The following is a 14,581-nucleotide window of genomic DNA, read 5'->3' as shown; positions in this document are numbered from 1 at the left end:
CATGGTCAAAGTGTCAGGCTAGGGAAATGATCATTGTAGCAGCAGTCAAATGGATCTGAGAAGGACAACACTGTATTTGTCAAGGACAGAGAAAAGGATACTGCTGTAAATGAGACAGGAGTTGACAGACTAGACAAGGTTGGAAGCCGTGTGGATTGAAAGGAAAGACTGTATTTTAGACAGGTATGCAAAAAGAAATGTCAAGTTTACACATAGTCTAGATGTGAGAATCTGTTTTTTATTTAGATTTGAAGATGACACTCAAGTTACCAAATCTGAGTGACAGGCAGGATGTTGGTGTCCACAGAAAAGAGGTAACAAAGAGGATGGTAACAAAGAGGATTTGGGAGATTAAGAGCTCTGTTTAAGTTATGTTGACATTGATCTTATGGCTAGACACCCACGAGGAGATGTCAGAGAGACAGGCCAATATTTTAGTTTGTACAGAAGGAGACAGATATGGAGTAGAGAGATGGATATGTGAGTCAACAGCATGCACATAATAGCTGAATTTGATTTATGGATGAGATTACTCAGAGGTAGCATGTAAAGAGAAAGGAGAAGTGGATCTAGGACAGAATCCTGTAGAGATATTGAAAGGGGGTGGTGGGTTGGGGAAGATGGTGACATGTTGCAGGGGAAATTAGAGGTAGGAGGAGCATTAGGGGACAAATACAGTGTTGCTGCTATGCTGAGACCATGGTGGTTGTGCCCATGAAAGCTCATGATACCATTTACATTTTTTGTTAGTCTCTAAGGTGCTGCAGGACTAATCATTGTTTTTAAAGTTTATTCAATAATTTATATAAATACTTTCAACCTGATTTTTATTTATCTAACCATGTCATTGGAACTATGCCAGCCTTCGTCAAAAATATTTCTGTAATAAACCATGTCAAGGTATCGAAAGCAATTCTTTTAGAGCAATCAATTGCCTTTGAAACTACTGAGAAGTTGTTTTGTTTACATGTCTATGAATCCTGGATGAAACACCTGCGACTGTTCAAGTGACTTCAGTCTTTCTTCTTGCAGAGTCCCCAAGGACGCTATTGGGCAATTGTTAGGTTGCCAGGTATCCAGTTTTTGCCCGGACAGTCCGTTATTTCTGGCCCCTGTAAAATGTCAAGTATTTTCTGTTTCTCTTGGATGGAAGACCAGCAGGGACATTCTTCCCCTGACATGTCTGGCGAGAGCAGGAGGAGCGAGGGGATATTTAACGGTGCAGCAACCTTTTATTTATTTATTTTTTGCTCAACAACTGTGGCTCCCCATTTTTTTTTGCTCAACCAATTTTTTTTCTGCCATGTTTGGGATTTTTTGTGAAAATATCTGGCAACCCTAGCAATTGTTGTCCTCTTGGTTAGATGTACAAACATACATTTAATACAAAGTAGAATTTCTATCTAGTCTTACATCCAGTAAGATACATTACATCTAGCAAGGATATTACAAGACTTTAGGTGCAGTTTAATTTTTTAAGTATTAGTGAGATACACAAACAAGCCAAGTTTAAAAGAAAATTAGTGTAGCAGATTTATCAGGAATGTTTAAAGTTGCACAGTCTGGAGTAAGAACTTGTTCCAAGTTTAAGATGAATGTCAATGGTGCTACAATGATTTACACAAAGTATCTAGTTGATAATGTACTTCAACCACAGAAACAGTGCATTTAAGTTGCTCCATCTTTTTCATTCATTTAAATAACTTTCTCCAATACTACAGCAAACCTGTAACAAATAGACTTAAATGTGGATCAACACCAAAAAAGCAGTTAAGTATTTATTTTATGTAACCCTGAAATCCTAGATATTACATATTGTAAAAAAGATATCAGAACTTTGTGTGCTGTAGGTCCCAAACTAAAAACAATGTACAGTAATACCCTGCTTTTAAAATTGTATAATCTATGCAATCGGAAGATATGAATTCAAAACTGTGTGCAAGATTTGGTCATTTGAAATACTTTTTCACATACATTCTTTCCCCAAGTTAGGAAAATCAGATTCCTAGAACAATTTTAATTAAATGTAAAACCAATTATTTAAAAAGACTACTCAGCTGTAATCTGCAGTTGTTTGATAAGCCATTTAATGTTGCTTCTTCGGTTTGCAATGAAACAAACAATCAGCTCATTTAATCTTTGTTTTCTCTTGCTGAAGTAATTTCAAGTTTCAGCAGAAAATATTTTATTTCATTTTTAGGTTGAAAGATGTTTGGGACAGTCTGTCTTTGTGTGTCCGTCTCTTTGTGCACACATGATGCCTGGCACATTTTGGACACTGAAAAACAAATAACCAGATCCAGTTTTGCCTAACTTTCATGGCATCTGGCAACAAGCCAAATCCTAAGGCTCTGCAGAGAAGGGAGGACCACTTAAACTAGCACTCTCTCTAGCAACAGCTACACTTCAAAGTTCAAACAGATTCTTTGAGCCGGTAGTATGTTCATCTTAAAAATCTCAAAAACTATAAGTATTCTTTTACTGAAAAAAGTTTATATGAAAATAGATCCCCCTCCCTATTTAAACTGTTTGCATTTTCCTAATAATTTCCATTCAAACTAGGCACCATATGAGTCATCATTTATTGTGGAAAAGCTGGCTTTCCCCAGATATACTCCATTCCATACTTGACAGAAAGATTTACAAGTACAGATTAAATCCAAGATTTGAAATCCTTTTTGTTCTGTTCATTCATGAAAAAAATTATAAAAACACTTTATTTTAAACTATTCACTTCATGAGGGAGATTGTTTCAAAATATTATATACACATTTTGATTAAAAAATCTGTATTTTCTTTACAGTCATATACTAGGCTTCTCTCAAATTCAATGAAATATTGCAAACACACTCTGTGCAGCAATATCCAGAGATGGTCTGGAAAGAAAATCAGACTCTTTGATCTTTTGCTTGGAATAGTTTTCATGTGTTGCCATGGTCTCAATGACGGTTGTTTTAAGACAGTGACCATGGAATATTTTTGAAAATGCAAGCAGATATCTGTAATATTTAAAAGGCAGCCAAGCAAAATACAATGTTCCTGTCATATATTACTTCTATAGCAGTGATTAATCCTTCTACATTTCAAAAAAAATGCGATAAGAAGTAGCCATTATGTGTCTGCTCTGTAGTGTATTCATTTAAGGTGCAACTTGCTATTAGGGTCTTTTTTATTTTCTACATTCAATTTATTTTACAGGGCGTCCCCACTATACATCCAAGATATGTTCCAAAAACCATGGAAGTATAGTAAAATGATGTAAAGCAGGCATTTTTCCCCTCATGGCTTACTTCCATTTGCACAGATTAGTTTTGTTTTGTTTTTTTTCACGCGCGATATAAGAGTGGGGAACAGGAGGACTTATAACGCAACAGTTCGTACAAGCATCAACGACGCTAGTGCGGAACCGACGTATACCTGGGCAATGTATAGTGGGGATGCCCTGTATACCTTTTTAAGTTAGCTTACCAAATTTACTGAAAATTTTAATATTATATAAAGTATGCCTTCTTTTGCATCTTTTTCATTTCCTTTAATTATGTTTACAAGTTTCTAAAGTTATATGATAACAAGTATAGCCAAAGTTTATATTTACCTGAATTAAGAGTCTCAAGGCTCTTGTTCTTTTGCAGAACGTCTGTTGCACACATAATCAGGAAATGTATACTCATTCAGATATGCAGTCTCAAGGCTCTTGTTCTTTTGCAGAACGTCTGTTGCACACAATCAGTAAATATTCTTTAGCTATGGCAATTCTGGTGCATCTGCTCTCCGAATAACGCATACAGTATTTGAAAACTTCAACTCTCTTTGTAACCAGCCAGTAAAGTTTTAATTTTTGACAGGCAGGCAAAAGGAAGTCAAATGTATGTTCCTTACAATTATATTTAATTCACATTTCCCTTCATTTTTTCACCTCTCTTAGGTCGTAATCAAGTGTTCACTGTCTGGCCCATTCACTTAAGAGGTGTAGGAAAGCTCCCCAAAAGCCTCAGATCCAAAACTGATGCAAAACTGACCTATGGAGATTATTTCAGCCTAATGACCAACAGGAAACAGAATTGCCATAATGACTTTTAATAGCAAAAATTCTGCTACAGAGCACTTATCGTGTATTCTAAGAGTAACCAACTCAATCACCTTCCAAAGTTAATTTTGGAAACATGTAATAACTAAAAATATTAAAACAATACATGTTGCCAGCAATTGCTGTGCAACAGGGTGAATATAAAGCACAAAATAGACTCTGTAACAGAAGGAAAACCCGCAAAGAATCAGTTATTCTAATTATGAAGTACATTTATCCTCAACTAAATCTCTGTATAAATAAATCTTTCTACTTAAATGATTATGCCAACATAAGATTATTTCAACAGTTGTCAAAATATTCCTTATTAACTAAAACATACTTGTTGGTGCTACTTCTGATTCACAGAAAGGTGTTAACTGAACAAGAGCTCAAATTATTCAGTACCTTCCCCCTAGTAATCAAAGTGAAGGCTCTCTCAGTACAATTGACCCAAAACTCTTTCCCAAAATAACTGGAGATGAAGTCCCTTTCCTATAATTCTTGCCCGAACTTTTTTCCAGGAGGATTAAGCACTCTTACAGGTGACAGATGAATAGGGCATACATTTACAAATCACAGGACCAAGACTATATCCAACTCTGCCATATACTTTAACTCCACTCACTCCTAAATCCTCAAACATTGGGAAAAGGTAAATATAACCAGGCAAAGCTGTGAGAAAACAACTATTTATCTTCCAATTTAAGAAAAATATATGCAATTACTGCTTGTCATCAGAATTCCCACATGGAATTCTGAAACTTGCAAAAATCATGATGGTTCAGTAATCACTGTATAGTTATACCTATTCCTGAATCCACTAGCCAGGCCCACTAAATACTGCATGTTTTATCACCAAAAACCACAATCAATATCACGTGAAGGAACAATAACTTATTGGCATTAGATAGAAAACATGTTCCAGATGATGCACAAGCCTCTCAATCTGGACAACTGTCCCCTCCCTCCCAAACGCATCTTTTGTGAGGGGTAGGACATCTATTTCAATCAATACCTAGCTGGCATTTGTATGAGGGACCATGGGGTAGGAAAATGTGTTGCAACTGGCAGAAGGAATATGCAGCTTTTATGCTCTCCAATGTGGCTGTGAGAGCTAATCTACAAGACCAGCAGTTTTTAAATGTCAGTCCCAATTGGTTCTCCAGCCTGTGTAGCCTATGATTAGTACAGTGGCATGACAAACTCACACTGGATCCAATTTATCAGGGCTATCAGACACAAGTTTCTATAAGAGCAGGCTGTCTGTTTTACAAAATTATTTTTCCTCTCCCTGAAACTATCCTCCTGGGGTCCACAAGGGTATCTCTAGATTGGGGGAAAGGCACATTTTGAAATAGTAAGCCAAGTAATGGATATGAAAAATATACATTTTCCCTCTGATGATCTATGATTGAAATATGACTATGTGAATCATTGATATTGCCACTGCTAGACAATTGCAACAAACCTTGTACAAAATATAACATATATGGGGTCAATGGAAAAATTATGATTTGCTGAACAAGACTACCCTGTTTAAATTTATGTATCATTGTTGTATCTGAAGTTATGAATACTGGCTATAGGTTTGTATTCTAAATTGTTTGTTCCTGGGTTAAAACCCACCAGGAAGCCAGACAAGTAGGTGTTTACGGCACATTAAAGACACTTAATTCTCATAAAGGGCCATAAAAGAAAACTCAACCCACCTAGTAAGTCTTCCTGTGGACATGTTAGAATCATAGAATATTGGGGCTGGAAGAGACCTCAGGATGTCATCTAGTCCAAACTCCTGCTCAAAGCAGGACCAACCCTAACTAAATCATTCCAGCCAGAGCTTTGTCAAGCCTGGCCTTACCAAATGAACAAAACATGGATATGGCCAATGGCTACTCTGGTGAGTCAGTAAGCCATGTAAATATACATGATATGCTTATGTGACCCTGAACTACATCTTGGGCTAAGGACTTTCCATAAAACTGAGGCTGTGAACTTTTTTGAAACACAAACATTTCCAGGAACATGGAAAAAAGGGTTTAAGAGTCCCCCTGGAATGAAAGCATTTTGCCTCTTTCCTACTCTGATTCTCTAGACTTACAACTAAGAAGACCATCTTTGAATTATGGACTGAGGACCTTCCAATCTTTTGGAATATACCAGAGATTTTACAAGCCAGCAGTTTATTCCATCACTGCTACAAACTTGATATAAGAACATTGCAATGATTATTATGTATATGATCTTAACCATTTTAACACGTTTCTTCTTTTCTCTTATAAATAAACCTTTAGATTTCATTTAATGGACTGGCAGCAGTGTGATTACTAGGTAAGATCTGAGCTAAATATTGACCTGGCTAGGTGGCTGAGCTCTTGAGATGAGAACACTTTGTTTGATTAAAATGGCTTTCAGTAACCACTCATCATAAATGGTGAAATAAGGGTTGGAATGTCTAAGACGACTGATTTTTTTTTGCTTCTTTTTTACCTAGTGTGTTGAAACAGAATCTTACTTTTATTATTGGCTTGGTATGTCTAATTATAGAATATATGCCAATTTGGGGTGAGTCTGCCCCATTTGCCAGCAGTTTCTCCAGAACCTGGTATTCTCAGCCATGACCTAGTAAGGCACTATAAAGTACCCCTGGATCTTATCTAACCCCCTTTAAACTTTTTAAATGGAATATTACTCCTCTTTAGAAAAAAGCTTTTAGACAAATTATAATTTGATCAATTTGAAAGGCAAAGCCAAATGGCTCTAGCTAAGGGAGAGCTGTGGCAGGGTTTATGCTTTAACCCTGGTGTAGAAAGGTCACAGTCTCTTGAAAGTGCAGTGTACCTGGCACACCTGTACCTTGAAGATGCAGTGTCTGACACATCTGGCCAGTTCCAGAGATTAGTCTATAGCAGGGTCTCATTTCCTTTCCACTCCCTTTGAGGTAATTTGTTTTCCTAGGACTGTATGAGCAGGATTTCCCTACATTCCCTTGAAAGTAAGGACTGCATCAGGTCCTAATGCTGGTCCTTGTGCTCTTGCTTCTCCTCTATGACAGAGAAAGGGACAACTTTGGTTTTTTTGTTGTTTTTTGTGTGTGTGGATAACCATAGTTTTAGATGCTACAATAAGTATATCTGCAGTAAAAATTTGAATATGTTATTTTTTTTAGCATGCCTGAAATAGCTTCAGTGTTGTCTTTCAGGAAAAGAAAAATAGTGCCCCCCCTTTTTTCTTTTCTTTTCAGAAGAAGCTCTTCATTAGAGTAATTTACATCCTTCAAGCTGCAAGAAATTAAACTAGAAATTCTGAGATTTAATCTAGCTTCATTTCTATAGTTAAAGAAAGCTATAAAAGAGCAACACCCCCTGTCACTGTGCACCTGCATAATTTTATGTTTCAACTTACAATAAATATCACACTTGTTCTTATAGTGGCAGTGTAGTATTAGTTTCTTAAGGCTTCAAGAGCTGTTCTGGAAAAAGAAGCACACCTATAGAAAGGTCAGGATGTTTTGCTCTCTTTGCAATAACAAAAATTAACTAATACGTGGAAAAGAAAACTTGATATTAGGGCTCATCAAATTCATTTGATGACTACTAGCCTGAGGGCCATGCTTAATTACTAGAGCAAAATTGCTGTCCATCATTTTTTTACATCTAAAAATATGGATAGATTTTCTAATATTTTCTTTCCCCTCCTGGTTTTACTTTACTTTTTGTTCTTTTATTTCCTGTAGAAAGGACCTCATATATAATACAAGCATGAAGACATTTACACTGATTTATCACAGACTCTTTAAAATTGCTGAGTAATCACTCATGTCATTATTAAAGTAAATAGTAGTTGTAAATAGAGGAACGGATATATGCCTAAGTCTGCAGAGAGCCTGAAACATTGACACAGAGAGATATAAACTACCCCCTTCATTTCATTTAACGTAGTATTAACATTCAAGCTGGATGACAATTTAAGTATTAGCATTAACTACGTCACAGCATATCCAATTAGCATTTGTCATTTCTAAATGTAATAGAAGACACTAGGGTGAAGTACAGCAGGCAATTACTATAGTTCTTGTCACAGATTACTGGCATGGGAAAAGAGAGATTCCTCTCCTTTCTGAATTTCACAAAAAGCATGTATGCTATGTAACAGAGTTGCACTCTGATGCGTTCCAGCTGTCTCATTGAAATGCAAAATCTTACAGTTATTTGCTTACTGAGGCATGCAATCTGTATTTGTGACAAAAGTTCTAACACTTTGGCTAAATTGTTACCAATGACAGTTTTAGAGGCCTACCTATTTATTTGTTAATATTATCCAGCACCATGTTATTTGCTGTGCTTTGCTGAATTTTTAAATTCACTTCAGTCTGTAATTCATCACTGTATTTTTAACTGTGAAAAATGAGTCTACCATTTCAAGAGTTAAATGGCAGCCATTAAATCTAATCAGTTTTTTGTGATAACACAACAGTTCATCAGTTTCACATACTATAGTATACACTGATAAAATGTGCAATTACAATCTTCAGCTTTTTCTTCTCTGAAGGTGATACTTTACAACTTAAAATATCAACCTTTTCTCAGAAATGAAAAAAACTAACCCACGAAGAAAAGTTTTTAATTCAGTGTGAAGATATCTTCAGACAACTTGCAGTTTTGTATCTCAGGAAAACCTGTTATATATATACTGTTTTACAAATTATGCTGGCAACAACCCAGTGCTACACTCTGATGGACACTTTTAAAATTATATAAGTAAAAGGGCCAAATTCTGCTCTTAGTTACACATGCACAACCCAAAGTAAATGGAAGTTGGGTGCACACAGCCCATGGCAAAATCTGGCATAAAATATTTTAAAACATAAAAACATATTGACCAAAAGAATCCACATTTTATGACTGAAGTTGTGGATTAAAAACAGCTGTATATTTAACCACATAAAAACCTTCTGCATTAATGTACCTAATTTGAGTAAGAATATTGGAAATGCTGGCAAAACAGGAAAGCTACAAGGCATCCGGGATTGAATGTCCTACAGAATGTAATTAAAACCAGTTCTTAATAAGCCACTGAAAAAAGATCAGAGAAACGGTCACTATTAGTTGAAAGGCAACTATAGTCTCATCTTTCAGGCCGGCATATCTAATTCGAGTTTAGCAAAATTTCTGTACCTTTTTGGTTTTCAAACTCTTCTGTCAACAGGTGATAACAGCAGCCCACACTGCAAACTGCCTTGATTTCAGGCTTAGCAGTAAAGATTCGCAGTGTATTCGGAGCAAGATCCCCACATGTATGTAGTCCCACCATTATACAGTCCTAAAAATAAACAGCAACAAACACATTTCTTTTCAACTAAAGAAAAGACAAGAACAATAAATGCAGACAAGCTATAAATGGTTAATTTGTTGTGAGATTTGAATACGCAAGCTCCTGGAGATTTCTGGTTCCTGTTCTGGAAATGTATTGAAGAACACCGAAAGCATTTCAATACCAACAAATTAGGAGCCCCTTACCTATAAACAAATATGGCGGGGGGGTGGGGGAGGAGCTCTCTGTGTCTTGTTGAAACTGTAGGCTATTCTCAATTTTCCTTATTATTCATTGCTTTCTTTGGCAAAGAGAAAGCAGAAGGCCCCAACCAATAACTGAAGCTGAACCACCTGCAGGGCAATACAAAGACCTACCACCATATGACCAGCCATTCTCTTTTGAGCTTTTTCTTTCTTTACTTTTTTTGTTTTTTCCTTTAAAATTTCCTACCTTAAACTATATAACCAAATGTATCCCTGACCCTTCTGCTATTTCTCAATGCCTCAACAGACATTGGCAATACTGAAAGTAAATGTTGTTCGAGACGATGAATTTTCTGCATCTGTTTTGTTTGCTATGTCTCAGTATCTGTCCTCCAAGAGTCCTTGAAGTAAACAAGAGTTTTGTCAATTATTTCAACAGAAGCATGATCAGAGTTTTAGTTATGAATAGCATACTCTTCTAGCTTTCCATATCCTGTGTTCTTTTTTTTCTCGCGCTTTCTCTTTTTGTCCCTTTTATTTCTCCATTCCTGTTATCCTTTGTTTCACTTCCTACTATGAATCTTCTCTGCTTCCTTCCACCAATATACTGTCCATTACTCTTTTTCTCCTCTCTTTTACCTTCACTTTTCTCCCTGTTATCCTTTTACTCCATTACAGTTTTGTCTGGAATTTTCAGTCTGTAGGAATTGTCACCTATGCAATCCTTTTCTTCTAACTAACCCTATAGTGAGGTCAGCAGTCTGCATTACTTTCTCTCCTAATGGTAATGTGAAAGAGTCTTAGAAAGGAAATAGGGCCTAGTATGAGATGGAAATTCACACTCATGAAAGAACAGCATTAAACCTGGTAAGGGAAGTTGAACAAATTCTCCCAAAAGAAAGGTGGTGAAAGATGGTCATCAGATAAGATTCTGTTAAAACAGTCCAAAGGACAGATTTTGTTCTGAGCTACACTGTTGTGATCTACCTACTATTCCACTTTTGTAAACCCCATTGACTTCAGTGGGATTGTATTTGTATCACCGAAAGCACATTCTGATGCCTTGAATTATACAATGGATATATCCAACACAATTAACTAATTCAGCATTAGCTCTGGGCTTCACACAAGCATATCTTCAAACCCTGATACTGTTTTAGCGAGTCAAAATAATTTTGAAATTTTGCTAAATGAATCGATCTACACTGCAGTTTTTCTCCAAACTTTCTCAGTGTTCAGGAATACTACAAAATCAGTTGATTGTTTTAAAACAAAATGTTAACCATTTGTCATAAAGCTTTAAAAGGCCTTTTTCTGGTACAATTTATCACATATCTTGCCAGACCATACCGTTTATTATTTGTAGCAACAATAGTGTGACATTCCTTCTAAAAATGAGTGTAAAGGCCTGATCTCTGTTCACCTCCACCTTGTGCATTCATTTACATCAGTGCAAAGAAAGCACTTAGTGGATGTAAAACATAACCATTCTTTCTTGGTAGAATTTACTTTGTGCTCACTTTGTAACCATGCAAATTATTTCATAAGGTAAAGGGAAACTGAGATCAGGCCCCAGTTGTTTAGTTGATTATTAAACTGTCATTATTTTTAAGTCTGAAAATCCAAACTTTAATGATGCTTATTGATTAAAATTATTTTCTAATTCCTTCAGAGGGGTTATTATGCTATACCATATAAAGTATTTCAGGTCTAAAGATCAATTTCAGGTTACATACATTTTAATGACCAAAGAGCAATAATTTCATAAAAGTTGTATTAATGCAAAATATATTCTTCAGAATAACTTGTAAATATAAATTACTCTCCTTATAATTTAATGGGTTTATATGTAACTAGAATAATAAAGTTACAGGGTAGTTGATGAATGCTATTGTAAAGTCACTGTTAACTTTGTTTTAAGTGGTAATTTCAGCCACTTCATAAAGCTCTAAGTCAGGAGTGGGGAATCTAAGGCCCAGGGGCCGGATGCTGTCCCTGGCTTGCCTGTATCTGGCTCCTGAGGCTCAGGGCTCCCCTCTACTACTGGGGAGCCAGTGCCAGTGCTCCAGCCCCCCTGCTGCCCTACCCTGGGGCTGAAGCACACAAAATCTGTTGGCCTGGGTCCCCCTAGGCCAGTGGTCTCCAACCTTTTCACACCCAAGATCACTTTTTAAATGTCAGGATAAGCCAAGATCTACTCCATCGCTTCCCCAAGATCCCACCCGTTCCTTGAGGCCCCACCCTCTCTGTTCTCCTTCTCTCCATCACTTGCTATATCCGACCCTTACACACTCTCAGGGTACGGCTACCCCTCCCCATTTTTTTTCGATCCTTCTGTTGCAAGAGATTTTTCCGACATTTGGCCTGTCTATATTGGGCCAAATGTTGGAAACACCCCTTCTTTTGGAAGCCCCCTTACTCCTCGTTGAACGAGGAATACAGGGGTTGCCAAAAGAGCGTGTTTGCCAGAAAAACTCCTGCAGCCTAGCTGTACCCTCACTCGGTTGAGACAGGAGGTGAAAGCTCTAGGGTGAGAGATCTTGGTGTGGGAAAGGGTAAGAGGTGAAAGCTCTGGGAGGGAATCTGAATGCAGGAGGATGTGGAGAAGGGGATGCTGGCTCAGGGAGGGGGCTCCAGGCTGGGGAGTGTTGGGCTCAGGTGGAAGGTTGGGGTGTTGAGCAAGCCACAGACTTGTGGATGTGAGGGTGCAGGAGTTTGGGTTGGGGTGTGTGAGGGGCTCAGAGCAGGGTGGTTGGGAACGTGATGGGCTCAGGTCAGATTTGCAGTGTGTGGATGGTTCAGGAGTGTTGTGGCAGAAGACTGAGGATGTGGGGGTGCAGGAGTTTGGTGATGTGAGAGGCTCAGGACAGGGGGTTCCACTGTACGATAGGCTCAGATTTTGAGTTGGGGTGGGGGGTACAGGAGTGTTATGATGCTGTGGCCCGATGAGAGCTTGGCCCCAATTGGGGGCTTGTTGGCCAGGCTTTATTTTTAAATAAAATATTATGTTAAACACAATATTTCAGCGCTGTCTTTATTTATGAGAGGGGCAGGAAACCTGTTTTGAATCAGGGGTCACTGACCCACAGAAAAGTCAGTCGGGGCCACACAAGTGACATACAAAAACACATACAAGCCTCACTAACATGACCCCAACTGTGCTGGTGGGGGCAGGGGACAGGGTGTAGTGGCAGGGGACAGGATGCCAGTGGGTGCCGAGGTACGGGACAGGGTGCTGGGGCAAGGGACAGGGATTCTGGGGCAGGGTGCCAGGGCAGGGGACAGGGTATTTGTCTGGGTCTGGGTGGTGGGAGGGGACAGGGACCAGTACCCGGGGATCCTGCAGCTGCGTGCCAATGCCCAGGAAGTGCTCGGGCTGCTTCCCCGTCCCCCAAACAGTGGCACGGTACCTGAAACACTGGTCTGTCACACTCCGAGGACTTTCTTCCCTTGCTGCCTTCCTACACGGGGGAAAGGAAGGGAGTGGGAATCCCGGACCACGCCAGATCCAACTGCTCGGGCAGCACGCGCCTTGCTCCTCTGCTCCCCACGGCAGCATGCGCTGCCTGAGCAGTTGGAGCTGGCACAGCCCCGGAATCCCACTTCCGCCTCGCTCCCTCCCCCGTGCACGGGAAACCAGCAGGGGAAGAAAGTCCCCAGCATGCAACAGATCGGTGTTTTATGTACTGCACTGGATGTTTGGGGAGGGGGGAAGAACAGCCCGGGCACTTCCAGGACCTGGCGAGCAGCAGCAGAATTTCCTTCCATCCCACAGGATATGTGAGGGAGTGTTTTTCGGCTTCTCAGTCAGGGGCCACGTCAGTGAGGGTTCTTCTTTTTTTGCTTCTCACTTGTGTGTGGCTCCTGACTGATTTTTCTGTGAGTCAGCAGTCCCCAACATCCCAAAAGTCCCCCCAACCCTAAGTAGTGCTGAATTCATTTAGCCAAAAGTAGTTCAGCATATGTACTGAAATAAGAAAAAAATGCACCAGTGAAAAATGCGTATACAAAGTGGCTATGAAGCTTTACACTCAGAATACTCCACTCACATTGTTGACAGCAATCTACTTTGCACAGGTGAAAATGTGTACACAAGGGGCAAAAGCAACTGAAAATCAGACACTTGTATTTCAAAAATAATGTTAATAAATTAAATAACCTCCAGATCTGTAATGATATCATGGAGTTCTGTTTCTGCAGTGATGTATGAGGTCAATGGCAAATAAATGCTTGAGTCACTTGACTTGCTTGCTTTGGCCTTTATGGAAGACATTTTTCTTTGCTCTTTTTCCTCTTCACAGAGCTCCATATTATATTTGGATGAAGAAACAGCTTCTACAGCATCAGCAGGTAGAATATTTAGAAGAGAAAAAGCATTCTCACATGTTTTGTTCCCATCAGACTGTGGCTGAGTCAACAAATGAGGTTCAGTTTGTTTATTGGTTTTCAACATAGCCGAGTCTGTGAAAGCACCAGAAATTTCCAAAGGAACTGAATCAGAAGTATTCACCTGGTCTTGACTTAAAAGACTGTTAGTACTTAAAAGCTTTTCGTTGCTATTTGCTCTACATTTCATTTCACCTTGCACTGCCCTTTCCATTGACTCTTCCAACACTTGGCCTCTTACATTTGCTCTTGCCCGACTTTGATAAGCTCTCCAGTGTTTCTTCAATTTCCTGTTCCTTTCATTAGCTCCATGAGTGTTGGTATTTGAGGAATCAATTCCATAAACCTTTAGTTTATATTGCATGGATAGAAATGAGCTTAGGTAGCCTTTTCCAGAGCCCAGGTCAATCACCTAGAGTAAGGATAATAGAATAAATAAAAAAATAGCATGTACCACATTAATTAACAAAAAAAGAAGACATGTATCAAACACATGCTGATAATAAACAAACAGTCTCCTACAAATAAGAAGCACAGGTTCTATATTTACTTAATTCTTATTCTACTCAGCTTCTGTTTTTAAAATACCAAATATGTTAAAACTGGTTTA

The 14,581-nt window shown here is 38.6% G+C and overlaps 1 protein-coding gene across 6 annotated transcripts in view; it reads right to left on the bottom strand.

Moving 5' to 3' along the window:
- The window catches only part of METTL25 (methyltransferase like 25), a 94,119-nt gene that overhangs the window by 50,314 nt on the left and 29,224 nt on the right, over window positions 1-14,581 (bottom strand). For 5 of the 6 annotated variants that reach the window (XR_012904943.1, XR_012904947.1, XM_075932524.1 and 2 more), the window contains 2 exons: window positions 13,745-14,383; window positions 9,244-9,388 (listed from right to left, as the gene is read on the bottom strand). Coding sequence is in view for 4 of the 6 variants with exons in the window: in XM_075932524.1 (XP_075788639.1) it covers window positions 9,244-9,388; window positions 13,745-14,383 (784 nt within the window). In the remaining 2 variants the exon portion in view is untranslated. The remainder of the gene's footprint in view (window positions 1-9,243; window positions 9,389-13,744; window positions 14,384-14,581) is intronic. The other variant, XM_075932530.1, reaches the window with a different exon arrangement.

The sequence above is a fragment of the Pelodiscus sinensis genome, chromosome 1 (assembly GCF_049634645.1).
Source record: "Pelodiscus sinensis isolate JC-2024 chromosome 1, ASM4963464v1, whole genome shotgun sequence".
NCBI classification, from domain to species: domain Eukaryota; kingdom Metazoa; phylum Chordata; order Testudines; family Trionychidae; genus Pelodiscus; species Pelodiscus sinensis.
The sequence above is the reverse complement of the archived record's forward strand: the minus strand, read 5'-3'. Positions and strand labels throughout refer to the sequence as shown.